Source organism: Mauremys reevesii, linkage group 1, assembly GCF_016161935.1.
Source record: "Mauremys reevesii isolate NIE-2019 linkage group 1, ASM1616193v1, whole genome shotgun sequence".
In the NCBI taxonomy this organism is placed as follows: domain Eukaryota; kingdom Metazoa; phylum Chordata; order Testudines; family Geoemydidae; genus Mauremys; species Mauremys reevesii.
The window spans coordinates 168,309,611-168,328,188 of NC_052623.1; the positions used below are offsets into that span (position 1 = coordinate 168,309,611).

General features: G+C 42.0%; 1 protein-coding gene across 8 annotated transcripts in view; it reads right to left on the reverse strand.

Annotated features, from left to right (window-relative positions):
• The window catches only part of LOC120388475 (trifunctional purine biosynthetic protein adenosine-3-like), a 46,032-nt gene that overhangs the window by 18,731 nt on the left and 8,723 nt on the right, over nucleotides 1-18,578 (reverse strand). For 7 of the 8 annotated variants that reach the window (XR_005590582.1, XM_039510322.1, XM_039510300.1 and 4 more), the window contains 9 exons: nucleotides 17,665-17,760; nucleotides 15,261-15,435; nucleotides 12,919-13,030; nucleotides 12,131-12,199; nucleotides 11,053-11,178; nucleotides 6,599-6,686; nucleotides 4,411-4,496; nucleotides 3,374-3,542; nucleotides 6-237 (listed from right to left, as the gene is read on the reverse strand). Coding sequence is in view for 7 of the 8 variants with exons in the window: in XM_039510322.1 (XP_039366256.1) it covers nucleotides 6-237; nucleotides 3,374-3,542; nucleotides 4,411-4,496; nucleotides 6,599-6,686; nucleotides 11,053-11,178; nucleotides 12,131-12,199; nucleotides 12,919-13,030; nucleotides 15,261-15,435; nucleotides 17,665-17,760 (1,153 nt within the window). In the remaining variant the exon portion in view is untranslated. Of the gene's footprint in view, nucleotides 1-5; nucleotides 238-3,373; nucleotides 3,543-4,410; nucleotides 4,497-6,598; nucleotides 6,687-11,052; nucleotides 11,179-12,130; nucleotides 12,200-12,918; nucleotides 13,031-15,260; nucleotides 15,436-17,664; nucleotides 17,761-18,578 lie in introns of those variants that run through there. The other variant, XM_039510330.1, reaches the window with a different exon arrangement.

Genomic DNA, 18,578 nt, shown 5'->3' on the forward strand with positions numbered 1-18,578 from the left:
CATACACAGACTGCTGCAGAAAAGCTATAGCCTGATAACCAATGTCCTTTCTGTAAATGGCACCCTGGAACCGTATGGCTGTTACTCCTTTGTTGGCTTCTTCCAGTGCTGACATCAGATCCTCCTTGATAGTCGTGACTGTAAGGACTCTGCCACCGTCAGTCACCACTTTATCATCCTGCATGGTTGTGCCTGCATGGAACACCTTCACCCCTAGCTCTCGCGCTTGTAGAAGTCCTACAAAAATAAAAGCAAAATTAGATCTCATTATTTTAAATAAAATATAATGCTGGTGACAGTGCTGGCGGCTGAAGTTCTTTTTTGCCTCATAGCACAAATACTGCACAGGCGGTGGCCATACACGCTTCCTTAGACTTCCTCACCGATGTGTGTATCCTGAAAGGATCACTTCCAGGGTGAGAGAGTAGCTCACCTCACATGCCCATTCCACCCTAAACCTTCCTGCTGAGTCTTCCCTCAAGAGCAGCGGTTCATAGAATAAGAGAGATGCATTAGGACGTCTAAAACTCACCCACCTGCCATGGCAAGATGTTTTCAACACCATGTTTTTGAAGAACTTGTCCAGTCTAATGTTAAATGACTCTAGAGACAAGGCTTCCCTTGAGATACTAGTCTGCACCCCAGAAGAACTCTCTGTTTGGAATATTTTCTTGATATTCATCCTGTATTTTAATTTTCATCCTATTATATCAAATGATACTGCTTAGAGCACCCTGAACCATTCCTCGCCTTCCATAGAATCTGCACTCTTCAAATACTTGTAGATGGTTGTCTCCTCACCCCTAGTCATTGTTTAGGCAAGTTAAAAACCTTAAGTTCTTTCAATACATACTAGGAAAATAAAGGGTTTTTCTGGGGCAGGAGGAGAGGATTTGAGGGTTTTACTGTTGAGGTTATTTTTTGAGGGAGAAATTTGCTGCTGTCATCATTAGGCAGAAAAATCCAGCATAGCAACTCCCAATCTCACAATAGGCTAGGAACTGTTTTTACCAGCAAAAGAAACCCTTTCCACTTGCTGCAATTATAATGTGTCACATTGCTATGCAGGCTGCACTGCACTGAAGGTCAGAGCTGAAGTACAGTTGGCTGTGCTTCATGACTCTGATTTCAAATTAGCCCTTGTGCCTAAGGTTTTAAGAGATAACATTTTATTCTGGCATATGCTTTTCACATTCTACATACAGTGTAAGCAACAGAAAAACACACAGGGCAATCATATTCTAGTTGTGATATGCAAAGATTCTCATTTCCTTCTGTCCTGAAGAGTCTAGGTGTTGCAGGGGGTTACATGTATATACACTAAGCAATGGATTACGAATAAAGCGTCAAACTTAACCAGGGATTTCTTTGCGTTTACTGTTTTTTGTCATTACTCATGTGTAGATTTAGGGTTCCTATAACTGAAATATACACTTCTCCAGAGCACCACAGGGATAAGCAAAATAAAGACACTGGTTGCACGGGAAAAGGATGAGGAGGGGGAATGCAATAGCAGCATTCTCTGACTCAGACACAATATCTCCAGGAACACATGGTGCAGTGAGAGCTTTGTAACATGAACTCCTCTCTGCACTGCTCAGGCTTGCTAGCTGGTGCAAAGGAAGGACTTGCAAACCAGATCTGGTGTAGGGAAGTGGCTCTCAACCTTTCCAGACTACTGTACCCCTTTCAAGAGTCTGATTTGTCTTCCGTACCCCCAAGTTTCACCTCACTTAAAAACTACTTGCTTACAAAAATCAGACAAAAGTGTCACAGCCCATTGTTACTGAAAAATTGCTTACTTTCTCATTTTTACCATATAATTATAAAATACATCAATTGGAATATACATATTGTACTTACATTTCAGTGTATCGTACAATAGAGCAGTATAAACAAGTCATTGTCTGTATGAAATTTTAGTTTGTACTGACTTTGCTAGAGCTTTCTATGTAGCCTGTTGTAAAACTAGGCAAATATCTAGATGAGTTGATGTACCCCCTGGAAGACCGCTGAGTACCCCCAGGGGTTCATGTACCCCTGGTTGAGAACCACAGGTGTAGGGGAAGTGCACTCTGCTCCTGTTAAAAAGATTAATAATTTTCAGTATTACACAGGCCAAGGTGGTGGTGTTCCAATTTTAGCATGGCGTTGTCCGGCTGAGACAACTGGCTCACCATACCTACAAGCCAGCAAAGCTCAGCTAGTACAAGAGCACACGTGAAAAGGTGACACTCCAGTTTGTGCTCCCCACAAAGTCTCTGGAGGAATTCTGAATGGGTCAGCCAGAATTCCACCAGGAATTCCTAACGCTCTAGAGCAGTGGTTTTCAAACTTTTTTCTGGCGACCCAGTTGAAGAAAATTGTTGATGCCCGTGACCCAACGGAGCTGGGGATGAGGGGCTTGGGGTGCAGGAAGGGGCTCCGGGTTTGGGGGTGGCTCAGGGGTGGTGCAGGGAATTGGGGTGTGGGAGGGGGTCAGGACTCTGGGCTAGGGATGCAGGCTCTGGGGTGGGGCTGGGGATGAGGGGTTTGGGGTACAGGAAGGGGTTCTGGGTTGAGGGGGGCTCAGGGCTTGGGCAGGAAATTGGGGGATAGGGTTGGGGTGCGGGCTTACCTCCACTGGCTCCCGGTCAGTGGTGCAGCCAGGGTGCAGAGGCAGGCTTTCCGCCTGTTCGGGCACCGCAGACCATGCTGCACCACAGAAGCAGCCAGCAACAAGTTCAGCTCCTAGGCGGAGGTGCACAAGTGGCTCCATGCGGCACTTGCCCGCAGGCACCATCCCCCTCAGCTCCCATTGGCCGGGAACTGGCCAATGGGAGTGCGGAGCCGGTGCTCGGGGCAGAGGCAAAGCGCGGCGCCCCATGGCCCCCGCACCTAGGAGCCGGACCTGCTGCTGGCTGCTTCCGGAGCACAGCACGGTGTCAGAACAGGTAGGGACTAGCCTGCCTTAGCCAGGCAGCACCGCCAACAAGACTTTTAATGGCCTGGTCGGTTGGCGGTGCTGACCAGAGCCGCCACGACCCAGTGCCTTACATTCTGTGACCCAGTACTGGGTCGCGACCCAGTTTGAAAACCACTGCACTAGAGCCCTCTTCTCATCCCAACTCCAAGCCACAGTCTGGTCCTTAGAGAGTGCTGTTTGAAACTTCTCGCCCCTGTGGTACTTTGGACAGGTGTGTAAACCTACATTTCCTTGATGATGACTGTCCCCCATGCACGGGTGCAAGGAGTGATGAAGGAAGGTTCCTTTCCTCCATGCACCTCCTCAGGACCAGTAACAATATGACTCTCTGCTAAATCAAACTCACTGGGACCCTTGCAGTAGTCCTGGTCTGGAATAAAAAAAATAAAAAAAAAAGAAGAAAGTTACCTGTTACCTCCATGCCTTTGACATATTCTCCTGGGTACCCTTCACTTGCCATAACCACAGACACAGCAGTATGGTTTTCTGACCAAGCTGGCATGCAGCTGCAGAGTTTGCCATCAATTGTTGCTTGAATCACTTCATAAAAGTCATTTTTAAGCAGTGGAAGAATTACCTGCAAAAGTTTGCTAAACAATTTAGTTAAATGGTTTTTGTTAACTGTTGAAATGTCAAAGAATTATTAAGCTTTTCTTCAAAAATTAAAACTCACATGAAGCCCACCTTAGTGAGCAAAAAATGTGTTGGAGAACAGGAAATATTTTGCTACATTTGCAGATTTGGAAAAAAAATCAGTGAACATTAATTTGCAGCAATTATTCCCAGACACTAGAGCTGAGCACATAATTTTTCTGTTTGGTGGCTGGACAAAAAAGTCTGAAAACAAACAAAAAAATTGGCTAGTTTTTAAAAAAAAACTTTCTGTATCAAAACATTTTGTTTTGACATTTGTTTCAAAACTACATTGTCTAAACAGCTCATTTTGACATTTTCTAAACGAACCATTCTGACATTTCCAAGAATTTTATTTTCAGGGTTTTTTCAGCTGAAACTATTCACTGAATTCAACATGAATTCAGATAGTTTCAGTATACCAAACACACATTTTTGGCAAATTTACTATCACTAAGAAAATTTCATCCATCATTATTAGCAACAGGCAGAAAGCAACCATCATCTGTAGAGACCAAGTATGATACTACTTAGCACAAATTTGTCTGGGCTCCTTTACTACTCAGAAAACCAGAATTTGAGCAATAACTTCAATCGCAAACTAAGTCAATGAACATTTCACAGAAAATAAATGCTAACAAGCAAATTTCTAATAGTTACTGCTACATTCTCTAAGTTGAATTTTGGTAGATTTCCATATTTGTGGTAGATATATATATCCTGTTAAATTATGTAAATTATATTAGTAGCAAGTCATTAGATTCAGGTATGGAACATGGAGCATATTTAGGTTTCCAACATCTCTCACTCACCTGGCACTGTGGGTCACCAAAGTGGCAGTTAAAGTTTATAATTTTCACGTCATCCTTAGTACGCATTAATCCTGTTTGCAGCACACCTGAACAGAAAGCAGAACTATACAAGCTAGTTCAAAACAGTTTGTTCACTTTCTTTAAAAGCAGTAAACTGAAATGTGCGATAAACTTAGGTAAACTGTAGGGTATCTGCACCTGGGTTCTGCAAAATGTTTGTATTCTATGACAATCCTTTTAAAATCCCATAAAAATCCAGCAAACTGCATAGCAGTGCCATAACAAATATATTCTGTCATAGATTACTGAAGATACTAGAGAAGGACAGAGCTGGTTCAGAAACATTTGAGTGTCTCTAGAGTCTAAACACACAGGGGAAGATTCTGCCCTCTGACAAAGCCCATTAATTGTAGACACTCTGAAGGTATAAAGGGGCCTTGAAAAATGCACAAATAGCTCCCAAAGAATACCTCCTGTCAGGGCCAGCTCCAGGCACCAGCTCAGGAAGCAGGTGCTTGGGACAGCCAATGGAAAAGGGCGGCACGTCTGGGTCTTCGGTGGCAAGTCCCTTGGTTCATCTCGGAGGGAAGGACCAGCCGCCGAATTGCCGCCGAAGAATGAAGCGGCGCGGTAGAGGTGCCGCCAAAGTGCCGCCGATCACGGCTTTATCTTTTTTTTTTTTCCCCCTTCGCCGCTTGGGGTGGCAAAAAAACGGAGCTGGCCCTGCCTCCTGTACAGGGGAGACTTCTGTTTGTTTATGTTGCATTGTATAGCCAGGCTCAGCAGAATTCAATTTTATTTTTTATAATTTCAACAAAGAAGGTAAAAAACCTTAAAAATAAACTTGAATCTATTTGCATTTTCAATGTTGTGAGAAATTATGGGTGGGATCAGACAATTATTTAATGACAGAAGATGTTGAGATTCAAAAAGTTAAAGCTTTATAACTGTTAAAATACAAGTTGTCAACCTCACGCCAATATATACAAAGTGAATGTCCTTAAATCAAACTCTAATGGGTTCTCAAGCAGCATTTTACTTACTTTGCCTATATGTAAATTTCAATTATACCCTATGAAAATATTTTCTCATCAGTTTGTGTGTACAGCAACATTGATGTTTACCATCATTTACTGATAAAAATCTAAACTTTCCAAGCCTATGCATAGTTAAGTGAAGTCTCCATGTCACATTGCAATGCATAGTAGTTTCTGTATTTTTTATTCATTATTACAAGACAAAAGTCCCAACCAAAAATCCACTGCCAAGAATTTTCATTAACAAACAAAATCTAAAATTATTTAACCAAAACAGTAACTAAAATCATTATCAGTAAAATCTGCAACAATACATACAAACATATAGTGATCTGAAATGAATCCTTCATTGCTAGGTTCCTGAGTACAGATTTAGAGAATGATATGGATGAAAGAGTCAACCTTGCAAGTGCCTCCAACATGGTACTGAGCATTTTCACCACGTATTGATTTAGTAAACAAGAGACACTTAGCGCTTTGCAGGATTGGGCTCCACTTTCCTACATACATGATCCTGATGCTTTTGATGGCTAGTGCACCCACTGGCATGAAGAGATGGCTGACAGTGCTTTCATATAGCATCCTTTTTTTCAAATTAATTTATTTACAGTATCGAAGAAAACTTTTATTACTGAATGTAGGTGTGAACTGTAGAGCTTAATTTAATAAAACAAACATGCAGAGTTAAGGATCATCCGTCTCCATCTGGTATAATACACAGGGATCAACTAGAAATGTAGTTTTGTAAAAAAGAAAAACTTGAATATCTTTTGACTACTATACCGGGTAGTTCAGTTCTCTCCCTTTGAGGAAAGTGACTGATCAAATCAATGCAGGTTTCCCTACTGTTCAATGCAACTAACAAGTCCCTCATAATCCAGTTGGTATTTCTGTTTTATAGCTCAGAAATTCATAGTCCCTCCCCTTCTCCAACTATGAGAAAAAAAGCAAGCACAATAAAACTCCTGAAATCTCATCCAGAGTAGAAATGAAGGTGTTTCTCTCAAAGGAAGAGCTATATACAATGCTGGGGAGATTTATAATAGAATGGGAAACTAGTGCATTCTTTTGATGGAGATAATTTGGAGTTCAAACGTTATTCAATAGAATTACTTGGCATGTCCTTATCTGCCTTTCAGGTGAGCACTTACCTACATATGTTGTTCCCTCTTGTCTCATACCATCAACAATGGGTTGCAGGATAGAGTCTTTAATTCTCTCTAGAAGAGCTTCAGGAATCTGATGAGCAATTCCAAATTGAGAGCGTAAGCCAGGGATCAGCGACCTTTCAGAAGTGCTGTGCCGAGTCTTCATTTATTCACTCTAATTTAAGGTCTCGCGTGCCAGTCATACATTTTAATGTTTTTTGACGGTCTCTTTCTATAAGTCTATAATATATAACTAAACTATTGTTGTATGTAAAGTAAATAAGGTTTAAAATGTTTAAGAAGCTTCATTTAAAATTAAATTAAAATGCAGAGCCTCCCGGACAGGTGGCCAGGACCTAGGCAGTGTGAGTGCCACTGAAAATCAGCTTGCATGCCACCTTTGGCACCCGTGCCATAGGTTGCCTACCCCTGGCGTACGCCTTTTGTGGTATGTTTCCTCTTATAATTAATTCATCTTGTCTCTTAAAAAGCACTGAACATAACCCATTTCTTTTGTGCCAGTTAAGTTGTCATGTTTTCAGAAGAAGTGCCTGAATTTAAATTACAGTGAAAATGTATTAAGATAGCACCAAGATGTTATTTATTAAAAAGCTCTTTCTCTGGTTAAAGATCTATCACACGACATTTCTTTTCAACACTGTCTTTTTCTCCTGAAAACCATAACATTCTCTTGCTATATGCCTATTTTCACCCAACATATTCTGTTATATCTGCAGGATCTTAAGAAGTCACTGAGTCCAGCGCTTTGAATTGATGCGGGTTCAAGTATACCTAGACTATCCCTGACAGGTGTTTGTCTAACCCAGGGGTTCTCAAACTTCATTGTACCGCAACCCCCTTCTGACAACAAAAATTCCTACATGACCCCAGGAGGGGGAACTGAAGCCTGAGCCCACCCAAGCCCTGCTGCCCCAGGTGGGGGGGGGGGCAAAACCAAAGCCTGAGTCCCACCACCCTTGGTGCGGTGAGGGGGCAAAGCTGAAGCCTAAAGGCTTCAGCCCCTGGCAGGGGGCCTATAACCTGAGTCCCACCGCCCAGGGCTTGGGCTTTGGTCCAAGGTGGTGGGGCTCAGACTTTGGCTTTAGCCCCAGGCCCCAGCAAGTCTAAACCAGCCCTGGCGACCCCATTAAAACAGTTTGAGAACCCCTGGTCTAACCTATACTTAAAAACCTCCAGTGATGGGGATTCCACAACCTCCCTCAGTAACCTATTCCAGTACTTAACTACCCTTATAAAGAAAGTTTTTCCTACTTTTTACCTTAAGTCTTCCTTGCTACAGATTAAGCCCATTGCTTCTTCTCCTGCCTTTAGTGGACATGAAAAACAACTGATCACAGTCCTCTTTATAACAGCCTTTAACATATTTTAAGACTTACCAGGTCCCCCCTCAGTCTTCTTTTCTCAAGACTAAGTATGCCAAGTTTTTTTTAAGCTTTCCGTATAAGTCAGGTTTTGTACACCTTTTATTATGGTTGTTGCTCTCCTCTAAACGCTATCCAATTTGTCCACATCTTTCCTGAAATGTAGCCCCAGAACCACAAGTACCAGCTTCTTCCTTTCCCCGGGGGTGCTCAACCCCCACTCAGCCCCAGACCCCGCCCCCACCCCTTTCCCCAAGTTCCTACCTCTGCTCCAGGCCCCGCCTCCACTCCACCCCTTCCCCCCAGGCACCACCCCCAGCCCACCTCCATCTGACCTCTTCCTGCCACCTCCCCTGAGCATGTCCCATCCCCGCTTCTACTCCTGCCCGCCCCCCCCAGTGCCTCCTGCACACCATGGAACAGCTGATCGCGGCAGGCAGAAAGCACTGGGAGGGAGGGGGAGGAGTTGATCGTCAGGGCCACCCGCGGCAGGAGGCGCTCGGGGGAGGAGTAGGGGGGAGGTCGGCTGCCAGTGAGTGCTAAGCATCGTTGGCGCCTATGCCCAGAACTGTACACAGAACTCCAGGCAGGCCTCAGGAGTGCAGAGCAGAGCAGGACCATTACCTCCCTTGTCTTACCTATAACACTCCTGTTAATACACCCAAGAATGTTATTAATAGATCACAAATTGAATATGAATCAACAATAACCTCCAGATCCTTTTCAGTACTACCATCTAACTAGCCAGTTATTCCCCATTTTGCAGTTATGCATTTGATTTGTCCTTCCTAAGTGTAGCACTTTGCACTTGTCTTTACTGAATTTCACCTTGTGCATTTCAGACCAATTCTCTAGTTTGTCAAGGTCATTTTTAATTCTAACCCTGGCCTCCAAAATGCTTACAGAACCCCACCCAGCTTGGGGTCATCCACAAATTTTATAAACCTAGTACTGGACCCAGAATAGACTCCTGCAGCACCCTACTCGATATGTCCCCCAAGTCTGACAGAAAACCAATGATAACTACTCTCTGAGTATAGTCTTTCAATCCTTGTGCACCCACTGTATAGTAATTTCATCTAGCCTACATTTCCCTAGTAGTTTATGAGAATGTCACTTGGAACTATGTCAAAAGTCTTACTAAAATTAGGATACAGTATATACATCTACTTCTTCCCCTCCTTCCCCTGCATCCACTAGGCCAGTGGTTCCCAAACTGGGGTTCATGAACCCCTGGGGGTTCGCAAAATGTTACAGGGGGTTCTTGGGAAAAAAATCCCTAATGGTGGACAGAGCTGTCCCTAGGGACTCTGGGCAGCACAGGACCAGCAGCCCAGAGCCCCTGGACTTCCAAAAGCTAAGCAGATCAAAGCAAGCATATCTATCACAGGGAGGAGATTTAAACTTCAAGCCTCCTTATAAGAAACGGAAAGGGAGGTGAATATTTTTTTGCTGTTTTTAAAATTAAATAGGCAGCTAGTGTTGTTTTTAAAATTATTATGAAGAACAAGTTTAAGCTTTGTTGTAACGTGCGTTGTTTGCCTGGACTGCTCAAGACCTGAATGCTTGTGTAGGAGGAACTCTTTGAGTTGGCTTCTTAAATACCTTCATGCTGTTTCACATCTGATACTCGTTGATGAAACATAGGAACCTTGTCTTATAACAGGCTTATTCAAAGTGATACAACCAGGGTAGGCAACCTATGGCACGTGTGCCGAAGGCGGAATGCAAGCTGATTTTCAGTGGCACTCACACTGCCCGGCTCCTGGCCACTGGTCTGGGGGGCTCTGCATTTTAATTTAATTTTAAATGAAGCGTCTTAAACATTTAAAAAACCTTATTTACTTTACATACAATAATAGTTTAGTTATATATTATAGACTTATAGAAAGAGACCTTCTAAAAATGTTAAAATGTATGACTGGCACGCGAAACCTTAAATTAGAGTGAATAAATGAAGACTCGGCACACCACTTCTGAAAGGCTGCCGACTCCTGTGATACAAGCTATGAAAGTGAGATCTTGGAAGAGTGGTGTTGTTTTCATAATGTAATAAAAATATTGTAATGATAAATAATAATTAATAATAAATAGTGTGTCATAAAAACAAATTTTATATTCCCAATATCACTGTTTTATAATTTATACTCAGGTAAAGGAGAAAATCCCTGGAAATATTCATTTTTACAAGGGGGTTCACGAGACTTGACATTTTAGTGAAAGGGGTTCACAGGTTGTTAAAGTTTGGGAACCAATGCACTAGGCTAATAACCTTGTCAAAGAAGGAGATTCAGTTAATTTGGCACCATCTATTCTTTACAAATCCTTGTTAGTTATTACTTATCATACTACTATCTTCTAGGTGCTTAAAAATGTGTTTGATAGTTTCTTTCAGTATCTTCCCAGGTATCAAAGTTTGGCTGACTGGTCTATAATTCTCCACATCCTCTTTTTTTCCCCTTTTTAAAAGATGTTTGTCCTTCTGTAATCTTCTGGGACCTCACCCATCCTCCACAGGTTCTCGAAGATCAATGTTAATGCTTCAGCTAGCTCCTTAAATACCCTCGGTCATCAGGCCCTGTTGATTTGAATACATCTAACTTATCTAAATATTCTTTAACCTGTTCTTGCTTGTGTTCCTTCTCCAGGTTAATGTTAACTGCATTAAGCAGGTGGTCACAAACATTCTTTGTTACCAAAAAATATAACAATTCTGAAATCATTAACTAAGGTCATGTTTAAGATACAGAAAGCCTCCAGACATGTCGGGAATTACACAGGTCCACTTTTTTAAGTGTATGCTCATTTCCAAAGTTGCTAGCAGCTTGGGAGGCACACCATTCCTAAAATTAACAGAAAAGCCACAAGGGAGATCATTTCCCAGAACTCAGACCTGAAGTCCAAGAATGAATAATAGGACTGGGGCTCCACATCCTTATGCAAACAAAGCACTGACTTCACAGGGAGTTTTGCTTATATAATGGCAACAGAATTGGGCCCTTATTAGCAAATTCATCAATGCTTAATTACATTTCATGAGTAAATTTGGAAAATAAAATCAAAAGATCACTACACCTGTGATACTGGGCAATAAGCTCCCATCCCTGCAGTGTATGGGCCCTGGTCTCCATCCATTAACTGTTTGTGGGCCTGGACTAGTGGCATGGGAGCAACAGTGACACCATCAGTGAAGCACAAGCACTGTAAAGAAAAACAAACATCACAGAATGTACTCAAATGGTTATGTCCTGCATTAACTGAAATCAGCTCAGAAGGCCACAGATTTAGCCCTGTCATTAGTATTTAAGGTTCAAAACTAGAAAACAGTGGGCCAAATTCATCCGGTTGTAACTCCACTGACTACAAGGAGTAGCCTGTCTTAATTATTTATTTAGGTATTAACAAAGATTTCTGGAGACAATGGTTTCGACTGGTGAGGGCCATATATAAGAATTCCCTTCTACCATTCTATCAGGGCTGGGTAAATTAAGGTCCTGATCCAACAAGCCCACTTAAATTTATGCTTATCTTTAGGCATGTGAGTAGGATAAGTAGTCCTACTGACTTCACTGAAACCATTCAAGTGCTTAAAATTAAGTACAGGTGAAAAGATTTGGAGGATCAGGGTCTAAAAAGAGAGCAAAATATTATCTCTGGTAACGGAATAAAATCTTGTGTAGAGAATTAATCTTGTAACTGTGGCACAACATCCAGACCTGTTCCATATAGGTAAGCTTAAATTTTATCCTGCAGATGGGTAACACATAGTCTACAGCAAGGAAGGCACCACAACTTATTTACAGATACAAAAAGTGAACTAAGCATTGGGACAACAATTTAGGATGTAATGTAAGAATTACAGCAAAGTGGATATATTAAAAATCAGCAAACTCTTTCTTTCTCCTCTAGAGAATCAATTCACCCCCACAGATCACAGTTACTGCATATTTATGGTTAATGTAGAATAGAGTTGTGCTGAGAATGTATATTGACTAACTTGACATCAGACTGCATGTCTTACATATTTATGTGTTGCCATATACAACACAGACTAGTTAAAATGAAGAATTTATGCTTTTAGGCAAAAAGTGTAACAACAATACAAGTGCATAAAAGAATTTGGACCAAACTATTGAGCCAAAACTGAACATACAGATAGCTCTTCCCCTTCAAGAAGTTCTTCAATGACAACTGTCTCTCCAGTCTCTCCAAACACTTTATCCTGCATTAAAAATATTCTTTAGTTATTAGCTGTGACATCCATCAGTTAGATCATGTCTTCTCTTTAGAAAAGAAAAGCATCGCAAAGGGAAGGAAAGACAAAGTATATGAAAAGAGCCAGTTTATGTTAATCCTGGGATTCTGGGCAGAGACAACCAGAGCAATGAAAAGACCACCCCCTTTAGATCAGAGAGGCACCACAGAACCCAGAACTTAACTGATTACAGACGGGATAATAAAACAGGGGTGAAGATCACAAATACAAAATGAGGGATCTAGAGGGGGAAACCGAGCAGAGAACACTTGTCAACACCCATTGCCATGAGAAAGGGTCAAAGGAATCAATAGATGCCATCCAGAGGAACTCTGCCCAGATATGTGCCTGGGCAAGGCATCAGGAAAATGGCCCACAGTCACAAGAAGCAGACAGTTTTGGTGACTGAAACCTTCCTTTTACCCAGAGAACAGGTACAGCATAGACAGCAGCAGAGTAAGCTTCCCAGTACACCAGCCCTGAGCTGGAGAGACCTCCTTAGGTTAAGAAAATACTTCAGTTTCAAGGTCCATTCAGCTCTCAGGCCAACAAAGTGGTGGGTTTTGTGATGAAAAACACTTGTCTGCTCGGGCTAGAGAATGACGTGAAATCCCCAAATTCATTTCTTCCAGGTCACCGCGCAACGAGAATCAGACCTCACAGTATTTAAACAAAGGGTAGCTTACCTGCAAAATCTCTTGCACAGCTCTGCAGGCTTCCTCTTTGCTGGCTGCAATAATTATTTCTTTTCTAGCGGCTTGGCCACTAGCCTTTATAACCAGTGCAGGAAAGTCTGTGCTATAAGTGATGGCAGGGTATATTAGAGTCAGGATCAGACATCTCCAATGCATCCTCTAAAAGGTACATTTCTAAGCTGAACACTTCTAAAATTTTCCCCTTTTTCTGAGGAATAATACATTAAAATGTACCTGCTTGTGCCAATCTTACATGTCATATTTTCAGATAGGCCACAAGACCACATTAAGTCTAAGCACAGGACTGGCAACCAGGAACTCCTGAGGACTAGTGTGGGCTCTGACATTCGCTCACTGTGCAGGTCACAGTCATAATTAATGCTGAGTTTTGCACTTAAAGCAGAGATTCAGCTACTCTGTTACATGAGGAATATGGTGTATTTTACTCAACATTATAGCATGTATTCTTTGAGCATCAAATGATTTATTATCCAATTCCGAAAGATAGTTTAACCACATTTTATACATCTTTCCTCCTCCCTCAGATATTGGATAGCAAAACTAAATGGAATATTTGAACAGATTATTCATAACACCAGCATGCAAATAGACACACATTTTCTGATACAGCATGTTTTCTCTTTCATATTTTAATCCACTGACACAAAGCCCAATTCTTGACTTCAATAGGAGCAGGAGCAAGCACAAAAAGCTCATATTCTGCAGTGCATGGAATGCCAATCTGGGATTGTTTTTCTTCTTTGTGTTGTAGGTTCTTTTATTGTTTACATATCAAAGTTCCTTTGCATAACTGTAATAGAAAATAGTGTAGTAGAACTTACTAACATTGGAATAAACTGCCTAGGGAGGTTGTGGAATCTCCATCTCTGGAGATATTTAAGAGTAGGTTAGATAAATGTCTATCAGGGATGGTCTAGACAGTATTTGGTCCTGCCATGAGGGCAGGGGACTGGACTCGATGACCTCTTGAGGTCCCTTCCAGTCCTAGAGTCTATGAAACTATTAATCTAAACTTGTTTGGGCAAAATTAGTACGAAGAAAGATTTTATTTTTAAATGCCTGTTCTCATTGATAGTACCACACGTAATACACGACATAAGAGAAAACACAATTTGTGGACCCAATGCATGGCTGTAGAACAGAACAGTTGTACAGCCGTAGCTTTCTTCTGTGGTCAATTGCACTGCGGTAATGGAGCATCACTACTTAAGGCCAGATTGTGAACCCCTTTCACAATTGAGAGTCACTCCCCCAAAGAATCCTACTGACTTCAGTGGGACTACTTAGAGTCACTGCTCACCAACATGAGTAAGGAATATGCAATCTAGCCTTAAATGAGTAAGAAGTTGAGCTTCAGCTGTGAGTTTGTGTATCCTTTCATAGTGCTCCAGGAATAACATTGTTATCTGTGATTGCACACAGGAGAGCCTGATCCATATATGAAATAGCTGAAGAAAACTTTAGTTAAATACAATGTTATTTTTCTTAGATCATTTTTTTCCCTTATCATGGATGGCCAACTGTTATCCTTATGTAGTTTAACAGAGAAAAACCTCTATGATCTCTGAGCTGAAACTAGAAAAACTAGTGCCATTTCAGTTGCCCAATGGCTACCCTTGTCTTTGATTATTAAAGCACCTTAATGACAACTAGTAGCTAATAAAGTATCAACAAGTAAAAGAAAATATCATGAGGTAAGACCATGGGCGGCAGGGGGACCCCCCCCATATACATTGGGGAGGCTAGTCCCATGGCCCAACCCCTTCCAGATGAAGCCCCGCTCCCCCACGGCAGGAGCCCTGCGCCCTTCCTCCCATGGCCGGAGAAGCCCTGGGCCGGTGGAACCCCAATCCATTCCCATCACAAACGGAGGAGCCCCGGGCTGGCCCTTGCTGTGCTGGCTGACCAACCCGAGATGGAGAATGGGAAAGGCAGTGTGCCTCGCCTCCTGAGACCCCCAGATGCCCAGCAGGTGAATGCTGAGCTTTTTATATGTGCTATGCAGGTTCAGGGCAGCTGAGGAGGCAGTATCTGCTACTCAGCTTCCCGGGTTCATCAGTAATCGCTCTGGAGTCCAGGGAGATTATTGATGAACCCAGGAAACTGAATAGCAGATACTGCCGCCTCAGCTGCCCTGGAACCGGCATAGCGCATAATAATAAGCAAAAACCCACAACCCACTGTCCCGCAGCAGCGGCTCTGCCAGGGGAGGTTTAGCCTTTCCTGGGCTATTATACTCGCCACCCATGGGTAAGACCAAATATACAAGATACTTCAAAAAGTGAATAAGCTTCAAGTGACAGATGGTTTACCTGGTAATAAAGCTACAAGCTTCTTGAGGATTATCAAATGCTTTCCATCTTGCTGTTGGGATCCTATGACAATCCAGAAAGGCTTTGGCAAAGCTTGTATTGGTCTCTAATTGAGCTGCCTTGGCTGAGGGACCAAAACATCTAACTCCAGCTGACATCAAGTCATCCACAATTCCTAGTAATTGAAAAGTGCCAAAAGATAAATGCACTCAAATATTCAGATGTCTCCCTAAGATGGCCTTTTTATTCTATAAGACCATGGTTTTCAACCTATGGTCCGCAGACCCCTGGGGGTCTGCAGACTGTGTCTAATATTTCCATACCTCCATTCAAAATGTTTTAGAGGTCCACAAATGAAAAAAAAAAAAGGTTGAAAACCACTGCTATAATAGAAAAAAGGTGGGTGAGGTAACATCTTTTATTGGACCAACTTCTGCTGGAGAGAGAGAGACAAGCTTTCAAGCTTATACAGAGCTCTTCTTCAGGTCTGGGAAAGGTATTCAGGAGTGTCAGAAGTAAATACAAGGTGGGACAGATTGTTTAGCATAAATAGTTAACCCATATTCTAAGAGACCATTCAAGGTGAAGTGGCCTGTTAACAACTCTCCAGTCATAGGACAAAAAAATAAAAAATGGGGAGGGGTGTTAATGGTTTATACATTGTTGTAATAAGCTATAAATCCAGTTTCTTTATTAAGACCATACATTTTTAGTGTCTAGCAATGTTATGAATTTAAGCTCCCAGGCTCATGTTTTGAAGGTGTTGTGCAAGTTTCCTCTGAGGATGAGAACTAAGAGGTCAGATATGGAGTGATCATTTCATGAAAAGTGTTCACCTACAGGTGACGCGGTCTTTTTGTCTTTTGTCATTTTTCTGTGTGAATTCAAGGCATAGTGACTGTCTGGTTTCACCCACTCAGTTGTTATTGGGGCATTTAGTGCGCTGGATAAGGTACATTACATATTGTGAGAGGCATGTGTAGGACCCATGGATCTTGAAAGGAGCATTGTGCTGGGAGTTGATCATCCTAGCAGTGGAGATATGTCTGTAGGTTTTGCATCCGTTGTTATGCCAGGGTCTGGTGCTGCTTTGAGATGGAGTGCCCTGATCTGTGGGAGCTCGCTTTTGACAATGAGCTTGGAAAGACTGGGGGGTTGTTTGAAGGCCAGAAGAGGGGGTTCAGGAAAGATTTCTTTCAGGATATGATCCCCATCAAGTATAAGCTGTAATTGTTTAATGATACCCCCTGAGTGTGCCATTGTGGGGTGGTAGGTGACAACTAGGAGGGTGTGTTGGAGAGTTCTTTTCTTCTGAATTGAAGCAGGTTCTCTCAGGGTATTTGGGTGACCCATTCCATAATGCAATCTATTTCTCTAGTGGAGTGTCCTTGTTTGGTGAAGGCAGTTATTCTATAACATCTTCACATTATTGATAGGTTTGTGTGCTTTATTACCATTTTATTTTTGTTCTCATCCCTCATTTGAAAATATTCAGGGCACTGTTAGCATGGAAGCCTACATTTCATTTGGTGCCCCCTAGTTCTTGTGTTATAAGGAGTAAATAACACTTCTTCCTTATTTACTTTCTCCACACCAGTCATGACTTTATAGACCTCTATCATATCTCTCCTTAGCAGTCTCTTTTCCAAGCTGAAAAATCCCTAACCATTTTTGTTGCCCTTTTCTGTACTTTCTCCAATTCCAATATATCCTTTTTGAGATGGAGCAACCAGTTCTGCATGCAGAATTCAAGATGTGGTTTTAGATAGAGGCAAAAAAGAACTAGATATGTTCATGGAGGATAGATTCCATCAAGGGCTATTAGCCAAGGAGGGCAGGGCTGGTTTCCTTACCCCTCTGTTTGCCAGAAGCTGGGAATGGGAGACAGGAGATGGATCACTTGTTAATTACCTGTTCTGTTCATTCCTTCTGAAGCACCTGACATTGGCCCCTGTCAGAAGACAGGATACTGGGCTAGATGGACCATTGGTCTGACCCAGTAGGGCTGTTCTTATGTTCTTAAGTACCTCCCAAAGCACCATCCAAGCAGCCTGCTACGTCCTTTGGTATAGTGAACAGTTTAATGCTCAAAATGTTATTTTACAAATGGATTTAAGCTACTTGTTTCATCATTTGGTTTCAAGAGACCTTTAATCTTATTTTACAAAGCCTTGTAGTGAGACCATCCAGCTACTGCACATGTCTAACATGTACACAGCTATGAAGCAAAAATTAGATATAAAATAATCTTATATGTACAGTACAGAGAAAAACCTAGAATATTCTTACACTTCAGTTAAATTAAGATAGAATACAGTTTAAAACTTCAATATTATTATTATTCTTTTAAGATAAATTCAAGGCATTTGGCTTTTTCTAACAAGAGAATTTATTCTAACCTTACCAGCTCCCAAGAGTGCCTCTGGTCCAACTACCACAAGTCCAATGTTATGGTCTTTGCAGAACTGGGCAAGGATAGTATGATTGCTGACTAACACAGCTGAAAAGAATAAAGATATATAATTAAGTTACAAGTATAAAACACTTGTACACTGAATCAAAGACAAAGGGGGCTATAATTCCACCCCCAAACAGTGACAATACAGTGTTGGAATAGGATATTATAGGAGAGCTGAACAACTTAAAGGGTGTTAAGCCCTTACAGACGTTATCAAAACTGAAATAGAACTAAAAACGGAGTCCAGAATAGATAACTGAAGGTTATGCACAATATCTGATAAATATACCGTCATTAAATATTAATTACGCTATGTTTATTTTGGGTAGCCCAAGCAAACATTTTAAAAACATGTTTATACAAATGGACTAGCATATTTAAAAAATAAAAAGGAAGGCATTCTAGCACCAGAGCTGCCTCTGGTGGGCAGAAGACGGAACTGCAGCACTTCTTAGGCAAAATGTATTTTATGCAGGAAAATACAAAATTCTATACCCAGTGCTGTAGAATTCCCCCAGGAGTAAGAGTTCATCACAGCACTCTGTTTGCAGAGCCAGGTTAGGACACAGTGGGGCCCACAGGGCTGCGGGGGGGAGGAGGGGCAACAGGCTGCGGTTCAGAATGGCTACTTGGGAGGACAGACTGGAGCATGGGCTGGCATGATTATATTGTGTTATTTTGACAAATAAAATATGCAGAATTTTCAAATAGTGGGTGACACTGTTGAGCCTGGGGACAGTGGAGAGGAGCTGCAGAGACCCATGGAGATGGGGGGTGTGGGGACAGGGGTAGATGTGCCTGACTGAATGGGAGAGGCTTGGGGTCAGCCAGGATCTGCATGGGGGAGACCTCCGAACACC